This window comes from Clarias gariepinus, chromosome 5, assembly GCF_024256425.1.
Source record: "Clarias gariepinus isolate MV-2021 ecotype Netherlands chromosome 5, CGAR_prim_01v2, whole genome shotgun sequence".
NCBI lineage: Eukaryota > Metazoa > Chordata > Actinopteri > Siluriformes > Clariidae > Clarias > Clarias gariepinus.
The window spans coordinates 23,617,795-23,638,543 of record NC_071104.1 but is presented as its reverse complement, the minus strand read 5'-3'; the positions used below and the strand labels follow the sequence as shown (position 1 = coordinate 23,638,543).

The window sequence follows — 20,749 nt, the reverse complement described above, 5'->3', positions numbered from 1 at the left end:
CACTGATTAGCTGTTAAAAGTCTGCTTGAAGAGGCCCCTGTGTGTCATCTCCATGCTCCATTTCTTTTGTAGCTTTTTTGAGGATTTCAAGATAGGTCTACACTACTGGTTTCAATTATTGTGTTTATATAAGCTGTTTTCCATTTTTTTTAATGATGAGCATGTCTTTTACAAGACAGAGGAGCACACATAGGACATATATACAGCCAAAAAACATTATTTGATTAATTGAAAGTGCAAACACACTGTTAGTGCCTGCAATATATAAAAATATATATCTGTGTTTCTGCATTAGAAAATCAGTCACACACATTAATAATGCCCTTATAATGCCCATCAGTATATTTTATTGCCTATCTGTTTGGCTGAGATAAGAGCCAGAGGGCTTATCTATTTACAGAAAGAGATTCTTCAAAGTGCACCTCTTCTCCCAAGGCCTTTGGTAAATCAGACTGTCAACACAAATCAAATTAGGCAGGTAAGGCAGGTGGCCGGCCATTCTTCTCTTTTGATGAGAAAATTACATTTGACGTTTCCAGCATAGCTATAAATAGACCATGTATGATGGAAAAGTCTCTTACAGGGTTGTCATGATATCTAAATAAAATTATGTTCTAGGATTGTAGAAATTGACTTACCTGTGTAAGCCATCTACATGTTCAAAAGACCATTCGTGGGTAAATCTGGGGGGTTTTGTTCCGCGTTAATACACATGGTACAATCAATCTGGCAACCCTGCAGCAGCGTGCGCACAGGGAAACGCACAAACTGCAGAGACAAGAGCGCGGGGAGAGAAACAGGCGGCACTAAGACCGCGAAACTAAGCGCTGTGACTTGGGAGCAAAGCAAGAATGGGAGCTTCGCAAACTTATTATTATTGAGGGCGCAGGCGGCGCGCAGAGAAGATCCACGTGCCCTGCGCCGCACTCGCAGTGACCAAAATGCGCATGAAGAGACCGTCGAGACAAAGCCCAGAGCCCAGAGCCGAGTCCCTAAGTGGCGACGCATTAAATCCACAGGGTTCCTGCACAGTTCCCCCGGAGTGGAAAGCCTGCTGATGGCGCATCTGTTGAGGGACTGCAACTCTGATCTGCAACTTTGAGCAGCCAGGTCTGGATTAACGCTCGTGTGTGATCTAATGAGCGACGCGGTGATAGAAAGGGCGAAACTGCGTCCTGCGCCTGGGGACAGATGCTCATGCGTTGTTGTCTTCTTTCTTTCTTTCTTTTTTAATCGGTTATATTTGTAAAATAAAAAGACATGCGCAGTGATCAGGCAGTTTTGAGCGTGTGTTTAGTTACCTGTAAGCGCAGGACTGACTGACAGACACTAACGACACCTGCGGACGGAGAGGATCCGTATGGTACAATATACGTAAGGCTTTATCTTTATTTCCTCAGCAACATCTAAAAATCCTTCTCTTTAAAGAAGATTCAAATAGAAGGAAAAAAAACCCCGCTATGTTTAAAGTATCGCATATAAATTCTCCTTTTTCATTTCATTTCATTTCATACTCGACCTTGTGACAGAATGAACTCTAAGACTCTTCTTTAAAGATGTGTTCCTGTAAGTTTAGTAGGTTAATGAAGTCACCCTGCCGTGTAAAAGTAAAACCCTGAATTAAACCTCTTTTCCACAGGCTAGCATGTCCGCACTTCGGAAAAAATTTGGCGACGACTACCAGATAGTAACCACTTCATCCAGCGGCTCGGGCTTCGGTCAGGCCGCTCCGGAGAGGAAGCGGAAACGCCAGCGCTTCGTGGATAAGAACGGCCGCTGTAACGTCCAGCACGGTAACCTGGGCGGAGAAACCAGCCGCTACCTCTCCGACTTGTTCACAACTCTAGTGGACCTGAAATGGCGCTGGAATCTGTTCATATTCATCCTGACGTACACGGTGGCGTGGCTCTTCATGGCCTCTATGTGGTGGCTGATCGCGTACGCGCGCGGAGACCTGAACCGGGCGCACGACGACAAGTACACACCGTGCGTGGCCAACGTCTACAACTTCCCCTCAGCCTTCCTCTTCTTCATAGAGACCGAGGCCACGATCGGCTATGGCTACAGGTACATAACGGACAAGTGTCCCGAGGGCATCATTCTGTTCCTCTTCCAGTCCATCCTCGGCTCCATCGTCGACGCCTTTTTAATAGGCTGCATGTTCATTAAGATGTCCCAGCCTAAGAAAAGGGCCGAGACGCTGATGTTCAGCGAGCACGCAGTCATCTCCATGCGGGACGGAAAACTCACGCTCATGTTCAGGGTCGGAAACCTGCGCAACAGCCACATGGTCTCAGCGCAGATCCGCTGCAAACTGCTGAAAGTAAGTGCAAGCCATGAAAGTACTGAACAACTACACTACTCTAAATCTCTTAAAATCAAAAATAAAACTTTACTTCTGTTTAGAGCTTCTTGGCATAGTCTTGAAAGCCACCATTCATCAATTGCTTTCTCTTAATGTAATCACACAGGCCGATTAGTTTAAAGTTATTAAAGGCATATTAAGTAATAGCTCTGGTATATTTAGCCTATACCCTCAGTACAAATTAGGGCTCTGGGTTACTGATCGGAAGGTTGATGGTTCAAGCCCCAGCACAAGCTATCACTGCTGTGCCCTTGGGCAAAGCCCTTACCCCCTATATCTGCTTCAGGGGCTCTGTATTCTGGCTGACCCAGTGCTCTGATGCCAGCTTGCCAACTGAGATATGTGGGAAAGAATCACTGTGCTATAAGAAATTAAAAAAATCTAGTCAAATCTTAATCCTAAATTCTAGATTTAAAAAAAAAAAAATTGTTTTACTACTGCACAGATTCTTCCTTCCTTTTCTTTCATCTTTAGTAACAGCGTTATTCTGATCAGGGTTGAAGTGTGAATTAGGAGCATATAATAAAAACTACAGGCAAAAGTTATTCCATTGCAGAACACTACAGATACATTCACACATTCACACCTGGGGCAATTTATTGTTGTCAACCCACTACCCGTACAGTATGTGTTCTGTTGGGTGTGAGAAAACTGGAAAATACAGATGATAGTCATGAATACTGGTAGAACATGTAGAGAAACACCTAACAGGAGCCCTGGAGCTGTGAGATAACAATGGTCATGCACTAGTAATTCTACGCACTCTACTTCCTTGGCACTCAGGACTATTTTATTTATTTATTTATTTATTTTTATTAATATGCTCTGATTGAAAGCTTTGCTTTTTACATGAAATGTACAGGATCTGTGACAACAGATCATCCACCATAATTTAAAGTATTTTTTTTGTCTCTTCACATCCCTCCCTCTCTCACTCTATCTCTCTCTCTCTCTCAGTCTCGGCAAACCCCTGAAGGTGAGTTCCTCCCACTAGATCAGTTGGAGCTAGATGTGGGTTTCAGCACTGGGGCAGATCAGCTCTTCTTGGTGTCTCCCCTCACTATCTGTCATGTGATTGACAGTAAAAGCCCCTTCTATGAGCTCTCTCAGCGCTCCATGCAGACAGAGCAGTTTGAAATTGTGGTAATTCTGGAAGGAATTGTGGAAACCACAGGTAAGCAGGTTCTGTTCTCTGATGTAGCATCTCATTTTCTTAAAGAATAAAATGATGGCAACTTTACAATGAGGTTATGTGGGCATAACATACTACTGATACAAAAATATTACTATTTAGCTGTTCTAAAATCTATCAAATGTTACTAGTTCATTTTATTACCCTGTGTGTACCACATTTTTTTAGACTTGACACTTCCATTAAACTGAAAAGTCAGTTGTGTCAGTAGTTGATGTAGTGGATGTGACCACGTCCTCTGTCTTCTCAAACCTCGTCACTACAGGAATGATTGTACTGAATAGTACTCAGTGTTTTCATGCTTCAGATTAAGAGCTGTCAAGATATTTAGCACTTTACTTTTTTGCGCAATAGACATACTAGGGTATACGATGATAGCTTTTCTTAATTGAAACATACCTTTAAAATTATTGAAATGAATGTATTTCTAAGTACAGGCACGCATATCAGGCCTGTGACCGATCCTTCTAAAAATAAATTTTAAATGGGATATTTGTCTTGGATATTAAGGGTGTACCCATTAAGGGTGTACCCTAATTTTTCGAGATAGGCTCTAGGGTCTCCACAACCCTACACAGGATAAGGAGTAAAAGCTACTGGATGACTATTAAAATTATGTGGGTGAAAATGTCTTATTTAAAGCAGAGACATTCTGTCGGTTCATTATTGGGAAATTGAGAGATTTAAAAGAATCTAAATCTATCATGGTCTAATATGAATTAATTAATTAATTAATGCATTTATAATAAAAATTTATTATATTGCTTTATGTTGCATCTAGTGATGTGTATCAGTAGTCTTAACTGAATTTCATGTGACACTTTCTAGTAAGCTTTTTCTTCTATTTGTCTTTGTATATGTGTTTCTTTAGAAGACTTTATTGGTTCAATCTGAATAATTTATTTGCCTTTGGTTACATCCCTAAGGCTAAAATATTAAAATTATAAATAAAACAGAAGATCTTTTACCAATAGCATTTGCTAGCTACCTGTATGTGGTAAAAATATTGTGTGTGTGTGTATATAATTTTGATGGGTATCAGCTTAGCATAAATTCTGTAGTAGAATGGCTGGTTTGGGATAAAACCGGGCAGAACTTCTGATTTGTTTACGAATGCACATTTATACATTTTTGAATTATCTACAGTATGACGGTAAAGTTTTACTGGACTTAATAGATTGTGCTACTTTATATCTATTAAGGAATATAATGCTTGTGTGAACATGCTGTTTAGAACATTTGATAAAACAGTGTTTTTTATTTACTGTAAAGGCTTGGAACAGTCCTGGTGGTATATCTGGTTAGCACTTCAACATTCATAAACCTTTGTTTAATGTTTTTTGTAATATTTTGACTGTAGTTAATTTTCTTATTTGTGAAAACTAGTGTGAAAGTAATGATGTCATGAAAAAAAAGCAAACACGGTTGTACGTAGAACAAGATGCCTTATTATTCTTCTCATTAGTGCATACAAGAAAGAGCTTCATGGCTTATGACAGATGAGTGTGAAAGTAGTATTCTTTACAGTTTCGTGCAATGACAGTGTTTCACAAGTCTTAAGGGAAGACTAAACATTATTGTTTGTGTGTGAGGTGCTCGTACATCTTTAAAAGCTTGACACTTTGCATGGCCTCTATGTAATAATTAGTTTGCTCTTGCAGATAGATTTTGGCTTTGCTGATGAAAAAGTCTAGCTGAGTGAGTGAGTGAGTGTTTAGCATTTGAAACAGATTCACTTTGGCTCTGACATGAGAACCATAGCAGTAACTGTCCACATGCTGACTCAGCAGTTTTGTCCTCTAAAATTCTACATTTTATTTAATTTGGTTGCATAAAGTGTATGAGTTTATGGTTAGTTTTAAGCATCATGATGTTTTATAAGAAATCAGCTGAAGCTTCAGTTGAAACACCCGTCAAAATGACACAAGGAGGTGGATTGTAAAACAGTGTTTTTTTATATGATGATCCATATAAAAATAAATATTTTTGATAAGTGAGCTGTTCCCATATTTAGCTGGCCTTGCTTAGTTTATAATTATACAGCAGGTACATTCTAGCCTAGCTGTGTGCAAAAATATCCATTAAATTGATACTGTATGGAACTTAGTTTAGCTTTGTTTCCCTTTATTCACTATTTTTGTAATGTGTCTTTTCCTTTGTTAATTTGTTAATTAAGAAATCGAAAAATCTTGACACTGTTTCCACGGCAACCTTCTCCCCCACCCCGCTGTGCATTCATGAGGGTTTTGCACAGCCAGTGAACTTCGGATTATTTCCAAACCTTGTTTGTGAAGCACTGTAGTACAGGGCGAGAATCAGCATTTAAATGTATAATAAAAAATATATAAAAATGGCATTGTAAATATAATATAAAAAAAGAAAGATAAGCACATACTTCTTTATCTGTACATTAAGTTATCCATACTTGATCAAGGATGGCATTTAGTCATTTTTCTACGCTAACTTTAGAAAGACCCACAAAGACCAGTCATTAAATCAGGGTCAGGTTTGGGAACACGGCTGTACCAAATAACACTAAATTCAAGCAGGAGTGTGCACAAAGTGCTTTACTCATGTGGAAGCAAGTCTGCTATACCACAATGCAGCAGTTTTCCCCTCCCCACTAATGAATTATGTATAGGTACATCATATACTTAGATGAAAGTATCAGCTATAGGAATGAAGATTTTTTTGTGCAGAAATATTTAATGTAGATACATTCATGTGCTTCTGCTGGGAGCTTATGTGCAGCGTATGGAGGCATATCTCGATGCCTAAGTAGTGCAGGGGCGGAAACCAAATCAGTAAACTGTGATCATTCAGTTGATGAAACACTGTCAGCTGTGAAAACATGTAATGCAAAATTTGTGAGTCATTCTAATGAGGCTGTAATCATTTCTCATTTGGTTGATGTCATTTTGCCCACACTGTAACGGACCTCTGTAGCAGTGGTGCTGATGATCTTCTGCCTTGGCATTAATGATGCTGATGCATCATATACTGTAGTATATCTCTTCCCTCAGTGAGCAGGAGTAAACCACATGCTTTTTGATAGCGATACAGTATGACAGATGGGATTATCTGTTTAAGATATTTTGCAGAGTATTTCTGACTCTTCACTTTCGGTGCATTTTCTGTCAATATGCATTGCTTTTACAGCAAATATCTTGTGGTTGATAAGCTATAACAGCATCAGCAGAAACGCAGGGCAGTTATAGGACAAGCACAGTGATTTAAAAGTTTGCAATGAATGCAATGTACTTTCAGCACTGTCGGAGATATTAACATAAAACCACACCGACATTTTTTTCTTCGCAGTCACGCTGCATAAACTTAGCTAATTCACAGACTTGCATTTTGTGCCACATCCTGTGACTTGGTGTGATAGTTGTTTCTGAGATAGCGAGTGTGCTCTGTGAACCACTAGATCAGTTTTTGTGCAGCTCAGTATCAAGAGTGATGACTTTCAAAGTGGAAATATTTTTTTTCACATTTTAGTTATACGAATAAGTATATAATATAAATTAAATATAGAATATAAATGTATATACAGATTTATTTGACTGCCCATATTCTATTAAGTTATTCCCTATTTTTTACCAATCAGCCAAGACATTAAAAAGAAAAACACTAAGCCCACATTTTGTAGGTTCTTCTTGTCTGGCCCCTCTGGACATGACTCCACAAAACGTCTGGGATTGTACTGTGGTGTCTGGCTCCAGGTCTGGAGGATCCTTAGAGTGCTGTGGAATGTGGGATGGGGCCCCCATGGAGATAAGACTTGTTGGTCTGGAGCATTCCATGGATGGATTGAAATCTGGGGAATTTGGAGATCAGATCAATAACCATAAACAGTCCCATACATGCATTCATTTGCAAATGCTTCACTTAACCAAATGAAAAGGAATAAAATTATGTCATTTTCATTAAAATGTATAATTGTTGATATGGTGGAGATGTGTTTTTTGCATGTATGGAAAGTGTCTCTAGGGTCAGTGTAGGGGACCCCAGTACTTTTCATTTTGCAGTTTCTTTGTTACATAAATAACTGCACTTTTTATTGTTAACTATAAAAGAAGGAAAGGAGAGAACGCTGATGAGAAAACGATTGTGCTGAAGCTGAAACAACAAGAACTACCGGTAATTAACTATCTAACTAACTAGCTAGCAAACTAACTAACTAAAATTGATACCAGACTTCAGGTCTTGTTGTTAAAGGATTTAAATTAACTTTGAGGTGGTACGAGTAACTCTGTTTTACATCTGTCCACGTAACCTCACGCCAGGGGATTATTTTCCTATAACAGCATGCCTTGATGTGTTTTATTCCTTACATAATGAATACCTAGGAGTACAATAATGTGACATAACATAATCACATACTTTTATAATGTTTTATTTTTTATGTTACCTCTCTCTGACTCTTTTCTCCTGATTCACTTGCCATGTCAAAGAAAAAAAATCACCCTACCTTTTTGTGTGCAGCGTGTCTGTGTGTTTGCCTGCCGAGAGGTATGTGGGTGGTGAAAAGTTATATATGGCCCACTGATGCTATAAGAGATGTGTGTGTGTGTGTGTGTGTGTGTGTGTGTGTGTGTGTGTGTGTTTGTTGAACCATTTTGCTTTAATTGGAAGGTGTTGAGTGATTCCTCAATAGTATTTTTCCAGACTAAGTATGAGTACATGCTTTGTTATTGTTTTTTTACTTGACTATACAGATACTGTTCAGGCAAAGGTTTATGTCCACTTATAAGCGATATTTAACCAGAATATTTTAGTCAACAAAAGTGATCATTATAAAAATATAGATAGAATAAATAAAGCAAAGTGCATATAAACAAGAAACATGACACATTAAATGATTCAATATTTTACCTGCAAGTTAAATAACATAAAAATTTTAATGTAAGCTAGTTCATTTGAAATAACTTATAACAGCTAGCTGCATTAGTTAGCTAGGCAGCACGGTGCCTTAGTGGTTAGCATTGTCGTCTTGCATCTCCAGGAGTCCGGGTTCATTTCCTACCTCAGGGTCTGTGTGCATGGTGTGTGCATGTTCTCGCTGTGCGTGGTGGGTTTCCTCTGGGGGCTCAGGTTTCCTCCCACAGTCCCAAGACATGCAGATAAAGCTAACTGGCGTTCCAGGAGGGTGTGAATGTGATTGTTGACCGGAGGTTTTACCACGGTCGTAAAAAAAATATATATACTGTATAATGGTCATTGGCCTCCACAGTCCCTAGTTGGCCTCTAGAGGTTCCTAGATGGACGGATTAGTTAGCTTGGCTTGAGTTGGGAGAGAGAGTATTCAGCTGTAAGTAAAGTATGTTTCTTTGTTTTGATTCCTTGCTCTGTGGCACAGCGACAGCAGGAAACATAACCAAATCTAATGGCTCACTTGTGGTGTCAGCTCTTCATTGGGCCCCAGAATTGCCACTGCATTCTCCATTAGATTCTACTAATCAACTCTAAGACTGTCAGGAACCTAGTGTTAGGAGCCTAATATTCTGATAGCCTGTTTCTGTTAAAAGAGGATCTGCAGCATGTGCTCTTCCACTGCATTTTACAGTATGTCTTGTTGGAGTAGCTAGCATTTGATGCAGCTTTGGTTGCTGCTGTGTCCTGTCCTTTTTTAACAGAGCACAGCATGTCATATACTTTTAGAAACATCACAGTCCTGCATTTTAGCCCTCTAGGCTTGCCATAGCCAGATCAGGTGTGTTTGCAATCAGTACGGTGTAGTATGAAGCTCAATATTACAGTACGCTATATTAACACATCTGCTATATTGATGAAGTCAAGCCGGCCTGTAAACAAATATGTGTAAATGGTGGAGCCACATTTTAAAAAGCAAAAAAAAAATGGACATTTCTGAAAGCCATTTAAATGAGGTGTTGTTATATTCAGGTGTTATGAGCTATTTGTAGTGCAAAAAAGTTTTCTATTACTTACTCTTTGAATAGCTAGGCTGTGTTCTGTGTTCAATACTCTTTACTTTAAAAAGAAAAAACAAATTGAAACTGTGCATCTTTAAGTAGTAATTAACCACCATTGAGATAACAAGTACACAGTTAGTCTGTTTTCTATATTTATAAATATATATTAAAATAACAGTAATATACCATGATATACATGAAATTTACTACAATAATATACAGTATAATACAACAGAATAATATATAATTAAAAGCTTATACATTTAATAGGGTGTACTATGAGTATATTATAATATTAACGCAAGATCTTATCAATAGTAAACAGTATATAACTACTTTATAAAACTAAAATATTCAGTTCTTTGTAGAATGGTATACGTGGCATACATTTGTTCTCACAGTTGAAACATGTTGAGGTAGTGTTAATGGTTTTTCTCCCAATAACACCATCTCCCTTAGGGTTTATAACAGCTATAAACCGTAATTTCCTCACAGTCTCTATTTTTTCTCTTTCTTGGAGTTAATCAGATATAAAACAAAGGCTGTAATTTAACAGATAACATGCAATGCACTGTTATCAAAACTTTGGAAAACACAAAGTTATAGCTTTAGCTCTGACAATGGAGACTTCTCTACAGAAGCCTTAAACAATCATACACAGTTCAAAAAAAGGTTCATGCAGGGCATTCATCATACAATTTTAAGTTGTACAAATAACATTAAATTAAGTACTGTACATTGATACAAACATGTCACTTGTCTTGAGCTGGACCTTTCTAAAAATTAATTAAACAGTACTGTGGTATCATGCATATTCATAACTTGTCCAATGTTAAAATATTAGTTGTGTTTTTTTTATTAAAAAATATGTAACAAGCAGGCTAAATTGATCCATCTTAACTGATATATTCTAAAAGTAAGAGAGAAATAGAGAATGAGGATGGTACAAAAGAGAGAGAAAGAGGGATGAATTTCAAATTGGTGTGCATAAGTAGGTTGGCGCATGTGTCTGAGCAGCACTTATATGAGTGTGAGTTTAATTAGGGTTTCAGGTAAGCACATGCTGAAGTGTAACAACAGCAGAGGGAGCAGCTCCAGGGACCAGCATTTAGGAAGGATAGAATTACATTTTCAGGTTTAACTTTTAACAGTTTAGAGGATTACTAGTGGTCATTATGCAGAGCAGAAAAAAATACTTTTTGTTAAAACATTGATGGCATATTTCATCCAGGTCATAGTTTCAGCCTTGGTAGAGGTTACAGATTTTTTAAAACACGTAGATTATATAACATCAGCAGCAACAAATTCTCAGCGATTAAAATTCTGCTCCAGCGCTTAGAAGACGAGTACAATCAAAGATGTTTGTAGGTGATAGAAGTATTGTTAAGCACTTTGAGAAAAAACATTGGTTGTTAGAGCAAACATATCTGCAGCACTCTGAGGTGAGGGCATGTAAAATACCCGAACTAAGGGGCCCTTAGCAGTGTTATGTGCCAACGTGGATTGCCCCCTACATCATCCCTATAAAATATCTATTACAACATAGTTTTATAAAGCAAAACTGGCTGGACAGAAATTAAAGAAGCTTTTGCAGTACTTGTTATGAACAGTTACATGTTGGATTTGATAATATACTTTAAAATAGGCTACTAATAATGAGCTACTTGCCCAATGTAAATGAACGTAATATTTTTTTCCACTTAAAAAAAAATTATATATATATATATATAAAAATTATATATATATGTACATGTACAGGGGTTCAACCAGAAATAATATCACTGACTACATTAAAGCTGATCAGCTTATTTCTAGTTTGTACTATTTCTAAAAGCTCTATTCCCATCAACGATAGGTACTTTCACTAGTCCCCATATAAACCGCAAGCTGTTGATATACCGTTGCACAAAGCGTCCAAGCTTAACTCTTTGTAAATACTGTAGCCTTGGGATAAACTCTTCTGCCAGTTAATGTCAGTGTGTCAATTTAATTCAATTTAATTTTAAAGAAACCTTGAGAGGAACTAGACTTAATCAGGGAACCCATCCTCATTTGGGTGACAGCGGATATAAATTATATAACATCATGTGTGTTATGCAGGTGAAAATTCAATATAACAGAAGTTCTTTAAATTAACATGAAGTCCAGTTCAGCATAGGGACGAGTCAGTAGGTGCAGAGGGCAGATGGGGTCTGGATCACTGGGAGCACAAGAGCACAGCATGTGTAGCTCCAAACCATCATGAAGCAGAATCCAGCTGGAGCTGGTCCTTCTCTGGATGCCTCAGGATCCTCACAGGGTTGGCCTTTGTCTACTGAAGCTGGTACAATCTCCAGATGCCTCGGGATGGGTAGAAAAATACAGAACAGATGGAAAGAATTAGCGTAGTTGCCATTCAGGATAGATTTACTGGAGTATGAGGTTATGGGATGAGTTACGCGTATGCCAGATTAAAGAGATGCGTCTTGAATTTACTTTTAAACTTGGAAACTGTGTCTGAGCCCCGAACATTGTCTGAAAAACTATTCCAAAGCTTTGGACCTAAATATGAAAACGCCCTACCCCCTTTTGTAGATTGTGTAATTCTGGGAACTACCAGAAGTCCGGAGTTTTGTGATCTTAAGGAGCGTGGTGGATTATAGCATATCAGAAGACTGATTAGGTATGTGGGAGCTAACAGTTTGCATTTGTTATAAATATGTTGTTATTTTCGTTTGTGGACTGTTCATAATGGACCTTTGTCATATGAAATGTCAGCTTTATGCACTGATTACTACTTGATATGAGCAGCAGAGTAGGAAATATTAGAACAAGCAGAGCACTCTGTGGTCAGGGTTTGATTATCTGATTACTGAACAGCAATGGTAAGGAGCTTTTGAGTCAGTCGTGGAAAGTGAGTCCAAAGACGTTGTTTATATAAGAAACAATAAGTAAAATAAGGGTCGTCAGTCCCAGACAGTGTGCCTACAGGTCATGAACTGTCTGATGGGGGGGTTCTGGCCTCAGACGCAAAACGTTTGTATGAACTTCCTGTACCAATGACACTTGTCTCCCATATTCTATTTCAAAGTCATAGGATTAATATTGAGTTAGTTCTTTTGTCGCTGTAATATCCTCTGCTCTTGTGGGAAGTCTTTCCACTAGCTTTTAGAATGTTGCTTGGGGATTTGCGCTCATTCTTCTGTAAGAGTTATAGCTGGTCAGTCACAAGTGTATTGGACACGGGTGTTGATCTTGAATGTAGTTGGGTGTTCAAGGGTGTTCATTGCCGTTGAGGTCAGGGCTCTGTGAAGTCCACTTGAGGGCTTATAAACTATGTCTTACTTTGTGCACAGGAGCATTGAAACTGGTTAAGTCCCCTTAATTCTAGGTAAGGTAAGTTGTAATGCTACTGCACACCATGGCATTTTAGACAGACAAAAGTTTGGTCCACAAATGAGGTTGTAATCAGGTGTTCACATACTTGTTACATGTTTTTTATTCGTCTTTTGTGTTTCTTGTGTAATCTACAATTTACTGATGCATAATGCTATGGATATTGGCATACACACTGTACTGTACTGTATATTATCTCAAATGTGTATTGACAAACATTTCATGATGGGAATGTTTTCTTATCAGAGGTTGCTTCTTTAATGTTAAACAGGTTAGCTAAAAAGACAAATATATTTGTATAACAAGATGAAATTTTTAACAATTTATAATAGCAATTTTAACAATGACAGTGGTTAGCACTGTCGCCTTGCACCTCCCGGGTTGGGGTTCGATTTGCGCCTCAGGTCTGTGTGCATGAAGTTTGCATGTTCTCCCTGTGCTTGGTGGGTTCCCTCTGGGTGATCAGGTTTCCTCCCACAGTCCAAAGACAAAGGCATTCTCAAATTTCCCGTAGTGTGTATATTTTATGTATGTGTGTGTGTGCCCTGCAATGGATTGGCACTCTGTCCAGGGTGTATCCTGGGTTAGGATTTAGGCCTCCCGCAACCCTGTATAAAGTGACCCAGGATAAATCGGTATAAACAATAAGACGAGATGAGAGATTAATGCCATTACAGTTGTTATGTGTCCCCAACCTATCAATGTCTTTTATGATATGGTAGCTTATGTTTGCTAATATTAGCTTATCTGTTTGTCTAAAAACACACAAGGAAAATAAAATTCATACAAAAAATAATGAGATAAATTCTTATTAGCATTTTTTTTGTTAGTGGAAAGTGGCTAATATTAGCTGGAAGCTAGCTAGCTATAAAATCCATCTTTGTATTTTTCACTTGGACTGCCCCAGGCAAACTGAAATGTAATTGCATCTTGGTGATATTAAAATCATGGGGTTAATTGCTGTTATGGTGATTAGTCTAGAACATGATTTTATTTTATATAATCCTATAAAATTAGAAATAGGTTTAAATATTTAAATATTTGTATGTGATTATCAGAATTAGCAATAGATAATCTGTCACAAGACTATGATAGATAGAGGTCTGGCTTCAAAGACTAGCAAGGATTTTGACATTTAGTCCTTGAAAGCAATTAGACTGTGTTTCCTCCATTGTGCTGCATGCCACAACGGTTTATAGTCCACACGGTTAAAATGAGCTCCTAACTGTGAGAAGCTTCCACTGAACAGGTGACAGTAGGAATGGCAATTAAGTCTGATGCGCTATGGGTCAGAGCGCAGCAAAACCTGCTGTAACCCAGCCAAGATCCCCATGCTATAGGGGCTCTCAGTCTGCATATGCACCGGATTACAATTAGTGGCTCTTGTCTTTTACATTCTTTAGTCAATATAGAATAAAAATGTAATCATGATCTGAAACAATATTCAATGAACAACATGTATCATAATATTCCAAACTTCATACACAAACTCAGGTGACAGGGGGTACATAAAGTCATAAAGTCAAGTAATTGGAAATGTAATATACTTCATCGTATCATCCAAAACCAAGTATTTGATTGTAGTCATACCTCATATCTCTACAAATAAATGTCATACAATGTATGGATAACAATAATAAACATTTATTTATTAATACCTTATACACACTGTAAACCCGAATAAGTTAGCAATCAGTTACATACATTTTTTTAAGTAATGATGTTTCCAGTTTTAAGTAAACGGAACTATTGAGTTTTTGAGTTTGTTGTACTCATTCATATTAATTGTTCTTTACTTGCGTTATTGATTAGCCTAACTCATACTATTTAATAGCAACTATATTTATTTTTTTTTGGTTGTTGCAAATTAAATAAATTGTTGTTGGTCTTTCGGCTGCTCCCGGCAATGAGTGGCCACGGCAGACGATCCAGTCTGCACACAAGCTTGGCACAGATTTTACGCCAGATGCTCTTCCTGACACAACCTTCCTATTTTATCTGGGCTTGGGACAGGCGCTTCATCCAGTTGTTGGGAATCAAACCCGGGCCTTTCGCATGGCAGGCAAAACACCTACCACTGAGCTACCACTGCTCTGTTGACGTCAGACACAAAGTTGCCAGTCTGAAAGATTTTAAGTTGGTGGAACTTTAAGGTGACAGTTACTGTTACTTAAGTATTTACAGATACTTAAAATATCAAATTTATTCAGTTACCTTGATGAGTGTCATTTCTGCAAACTCATAAATACCTAAAAGTTCTAAATACTCATCAAGGTCTATTAATTTGAACTAATTGTAATTGTTTAAGTTAAGAGCGCTCAATATGTTTAATTACTTTGAGCATTCGGGTTTACAGTGTACAGTGTGTCAGGTATTGCAGCCAAGATTATCCTTAAGGAATATAATAAAAAGGTGCTGTGTTGGACCCAACATCCTAAACAGTATCGCAATCACAAATTGCCTATGGAAAAGTTGTAAAGGTTTTAATGATGCCACAATTTCATCAGGTTTAACTGTAACAAGTAGAAGCTAAGAGTATGTACAGTATGCAGCCACAACAGCAAAAATAAAATCCTTTTTTTTTTTCCTTCCAAGGGTAAATTAGCTAAGGTTAGTTGTTTGGTTAAGTTTTATCCTGCCCACTGCACATACAAGTGGTCTGAGCAATTCTTCATTCATTAGTGGGACCATACTATAATATATGTGTAAATTACTATTCTGCTTTATTTTTGTTCCAGATCACCATCAAGATGGTTTTCTTCAGAACTGGAGCCCATATACTGTATAAAAACAGGGGTTCCATACATCTCCTGATATTAGACACACACTTACAGTTAAGAGATAGCACTCCTAAATAGTGTAGCCCTGCTTGTTGGGAATGTTAGTCACTCCAAGTGGTTATATTACTTCCTCTTCAGGCTGTAAATGACTGTAAAAATGTTAAAACTGCTTCCTACTGAGATTGAGAATCACTCAAGTTGTTGATGCTGTCCTTTAGGCTATAGAGGATGAAAATTACTCAACGTGCTTAAATTGTACTCTTTTGAATGTAGGAATTCAATCAGTCATAGAACCAGGGATATGTACGGTATATAGCCTACTGTTTAATACTGTTTAAAATTCCACTAGTCATTTATCAACATGGGGAAGACTATAAATGCACATGTACAATATAGTTACAGGTATGTCGTAGGTGTTGTAAACAACCTGCCCTGCATGGAGGAGGGTACATGTGTTTTAGCTCCATGCACAAGGACCGCTGTGGGGAAAAACAAATCTTCAAAGATCGCAATTAATAAGTGCTTATAAGTAAGTTTTCTTAATTTGCTTAGAATGAACATGATTCAGGTGATGGTGAGAAATTAAGCTAATTACCCACATTTTTTATAAATTTTCTTATTTTACCCATCTTATACCCATCATACCAAGGGTGCCAGTAATTTCACTGTATGTATGAGTATAATTTTCATTCCAGGTTTATGTGTAGGCACGGGTACCATTGTTGACATTTGCCTGTAGTTTAAGAATCCATATATCTATGAGCAGGAATTTTCCTCCACTTATTGTGTGCTGTGCATCAGTGCTGTGTGTTCTGCAAGGATGCAGTTCACTGCAAAATCCCATTACAGGGAAAGATAAAAATCCTCACAAAGGCAAAGTTCAAATTTTTCGCTGCCCTAAGATCAGTCTGGGAAAGATTTTAAGCATAGCTCTACTGTGCTGTTATTCAGTTAGCTTGATAAAAATGTTCATAATGAACACACCAGCTTAGGAGCTTTACAGTGTTCCTGTACGCATTGCAATATTTATAATGTAAAGTACTGCTATAGAACTCAACTCTTATGGAACTGTGAACCCTGACCTTATAGTCTAGAAGTAATGAATAATGTTATTCTGCTTCACATGATCAATAGTGAATTGATCCCTAGGAGGATATATTATATATGTGAACATACTGTATATACAGCTATGCTGATGTAAAGCTATGGAGTATCATTAGGCTAATTCACAACATTTATTGTATGAGCGATCAGCTGTACGGCTGTGCCAATTATTTCCCTCTCTCACTGGCTTAAACTTTATTACATTCTGATTGTGCATTTGAGGAATGAGCTCCTTGTTAAAAAAAAAAGCAGATGAGACTTTCGCATGGTGGCAGGAGCTGTGTGCCTTAACAGAGAGAAGTGGCTAATTGTATCTTTAGGGATTTGTCAGAAAAGTGGTGAATGGTGATAAATCAGCAGGTAGAAGTGAGACATGGGACCTTACATGAACCCTGCTTCACGAGGAAGGTTTATCATTTCTGGAAATTGCCATAACACAGCAATTGACAGGGGAGAGAGAGAGAGAGATATATTACATACTTCCTGACATCAAGCCGAGTCCCCTTTTTATTTTCTAATAAGGAATTCTTTCTTCAGATGTATAATAACAATGTAATTGGGAGAGAGCGCGAGGGACAGAGAGAGAGAGAGAGAGAGACTAAAAATGGAAATAATTGGCACAGCAGTGCAGCTGATCTCAAAGTCTATGAATGTTGTGAATTAGCCTGCTTTAATGCGCTGCCATCTCTCTCTCTCTCTCCCTCTCTCTCTCGGATCAATTCCTCATTTTTCATGTTAAGTAGCAAAACATTATTTACTCTAACGTATATGAAATGTAAATGTGTGCATTACCAAGTGTGTTAAATTCCTAATTTAGTTCAGTTCTACTGAAGAGGTTAAATATTATTTAATGAACCTTGCTGTACCTTGAATCATTTATTAGGCATTTATTAGGTTAAAATGTCATGAAGACAAATACATATTAAAAGTAAAAATTTTCATACATTTACACTTATACATTACATTGATCCAAAGTACTTATACCTAATCAGGTGAGGATTTAACTCAAGGGTCTTACACGAAGCATTGTGGAAGTTTTGGGATTTAAACTGACGACCTTCTGGTTACCTAAACAGAACCATGAGTACTACTGTCCCACTGTTTCTCCTTTTAGATTAGGAATATTGGTGCTATTTATAGGTCATTTTCTGAGCGTCGCTGTAGACCACATTAAACGATCTGGATAAACACATGGATTTTGTGTTGCTGAAGTAGGGCTTCATAGTGAGGCTTTCCTTCTCTAGTGCGCTGCTATTTTTGTCCCACATTTAATTCTATACCAGTTACATCTTTAGAATAGCTTTTGTTTTTTATTGTTCTTTCTTTCATTCCTTTTTCTTTTTATTCTTTACTGATCTAAATCTGCACACCAGGCATGTCTAGTCACTTTTGTAATTTTTAAATATAGAACAGTCCTGTAGTTTTGTTGCCTTTCATGTATTTGCATTTTCAAATAAATGTGAAGAAAAGTGTGGAAAAGTGTAGAAAAGATCAAGATTTATCTAAGCTATAGTTATTCATGTGCATTTAAAGATGTTATCGAAGTCCTCTTTTGAAACCCAGAATTAAACAATATGAAATAACAAAGATAAATAACTAAGAATGCTATTAAAATTATTGTTACTACCTTTCACTGTAAGACTTTTTTATTTCATTATAAAAGCTTACATGACAAATAACATATTAGACCTTTTTTGGCATTATGCACTTTCTTCACAATGCTTTGTTCTGGGGTTTTGTAGCATTGATTGCCTTCTCCACTTGCAATGGCATCTTTTCTTATCACTTATCTTATAGCCTTATTAGGCAATGTGTATACATGTATATTCACTCAGTTTCATCTTTCTCTAAGATATTGAATGTAAGTAATTTTGTTACGATAGACCTTTTCTACAAGTGACCTTAGAGGGACCAGGGACAGTATAAAATTCAATTTGTACCACCCACTTAAAAATAATTTACTGTACCATCGGTGGTATATATATTTTTTAAATCATCACATTATGTGAGTTTGTGGAACAACATCAATTTGCTCCACAGAAATAAAGTAGATGGCTGTGGCTAAAATTGCTTTATGGCTGAAATGTTGGGTAAATTGTACAGCTGAGTCTGCCTGCTGATAAAAATGTGACCCTCAATTCTGTATGTTTGCGTTGTGTCCTTTGGGGAAAAAAGGCTATGACAGCAACATACGGTTGCCAAGGTAGTCCTGAGTATGTGTGTCATTTCAATCCCAGCACTCCTTCCTTTTGGTCACAGTGGTGTCCAGTTTCCCTCCGCTCTGTGTGTGAAGAGTCTGCTGATGACCTTGCACTTATTATTTCAAACCCTTATAAGATCGACTCAGTGAAGGACATCAGTCAGCCATACCATTAAAACCACCTTGACTTTAGGTTCCCCTTGTGCCACTAAAACAGCTCTGATCTCTTGAGGGATCACTTCATAACTCTGTGTTCTGTGGTGTCTGGCACCAGGACATGAGTAGCAGATCCTGTAAGTGCTGTAAGTTGCAAAGTGGAGTCAGCATGGATCAGACCTGCTTGTGTGGGCCATCCCATGAATGCTCAATCGAATTGAGATCCAGGGAATTTGGAGGTCGGATCAACAACCTTCATTTGAATCTTATCCTGCTAAGGCCTATTCACAGCAAGTTGTGTTCTGATATAATTTTATCATCGCCAATATTAACTCTTTTTAGTAATTTGTCCTGCACTGGCTTTCCTGTGGGATTAGATTGGACAGGCTGGCCTTCGGTCTCCATGGACATAGATGAGCTTTTGTGTGCCCATGACCCTGCCACCAGTTTACTGATATATAATTGTTATTCAGTTCACCTTTTGGCGGTGTTAGTGTTATGAATGATCTGTGTACTTGGATGATTTTAATGTGTGGCAAAAAAAACTTGCACTTTTACAGACTGCAAAAAAAGACTTAAAATATTCCGGTCAGAAAATGGTTTTCAGTATTTAAATGGCTACAAAAGCCATTAGATTAAAAAGGGCAAATTGAAAGTGTGTGAATGGTTACATTTATACATGTCACATTAAGTTGAATTACTTCCTTTTGTAATGAGCCATTTTCTCTTCATTTTTATGGTACATTTAATAATGTGTTTGTGCTCAGTGATTGCCCCAGTCTATATATATATATATATATATATATATGAACCTGCGACAGGGCAACAGCGTAGATAAGTAGTGATGCAAGTTTATTAAAAAATAACTGTAGATATTTATTAGTGATACATATCTAAGATGATTTATCACACAGATCAGATGTCAAGGAATGCTAAAATAAATTTGCATACTATGCTTACTGATCCGTACTGTGTTCTGATATTTCAAAAAACATTCTTATACCAGACAATGTACTGTACTAATTATCAGTGAACACTCTAATTAAATTCTATCATTAGATTGCACTCACACTGTTTTTTTTACATATTTAATGTCCTGGGGGTTTTCTCACAAAAGAAGGCCATTTAGTGCTGAATTTCACATCTGCAGTGCTGTCTGATTGTACAATGCCTAGAGACATTTGTCTGCTTAAGTGATGTGGAAATAAAATCAGGTTCTCTAAAATTGTAATAATAAGTGTAAAGAGTGAAGCTCCAGCTCTAAGGACAATCTTACTTGATTAATTTTATCTCTGCTGTCATTTTAAGCTTTCTCCCAGCCACTTTACCCCAGGACTTTGAGACAATGATCTGAGAGTGCAGGAGAAGAGGAAGAAAGACAATGATAGTGAATGAGAGTTAGGGTAAGAAGTATGAGGCATTAGGTTTAATGTATGGGGCATTAGGTTTAATGTCATGCACTTAGAGAGATTCATTGATTTGGCTCTAAATTTCTGCAGTTTTAAATAATAACAACAACAACCAGAAACACCTTGCGTTGTGGCTCTTTGTGGATGGTATAATGATTCATGGTCATGCAGGCCCTTGATTTAGATCTTCTTTTCAACAGATCTTCTTTTTATTGTTGTTGGTGAATTCCAAAAA

General features: G+C 37.5%; 1 protein-coding gene across 2 annotated transcripts in view; it reads left to right on the top strand.

Moving 5' to 3' along the window:
- Positions 1-901: 901 nt before the first annotated feature.
- The window catches only part of kcnj3a (potassium inwardly rectifying channel subfamily J member 3a), a 28,545-nt gene continuing 8,697 nt past the window's right edge, over positions 902-20,749 (top strand). The window contains exons 1-3 of one of the 2 annotated variants that reach the window (XM_053497309.1): positions 902-1,110; positions 1,640-2,323; positions 3,323-3,539. In XM_053497309.1, the coding sequence (XP_053353284.1) occupies positions 1,646-2,323; positions 3,323-3,539 (895 nt within the window). In that variant the 5' untranslated portion in view covers positions 902-1,110; positions 1,640-1,645. Of the gene's footprint in view, positions 1,375-1,639; positions 2,324-3,322; positions 3,540-20,749 lie in introns of both variants that reach the window. The other variant, XM_053497308.1, reaches the window with a different exon arrangement.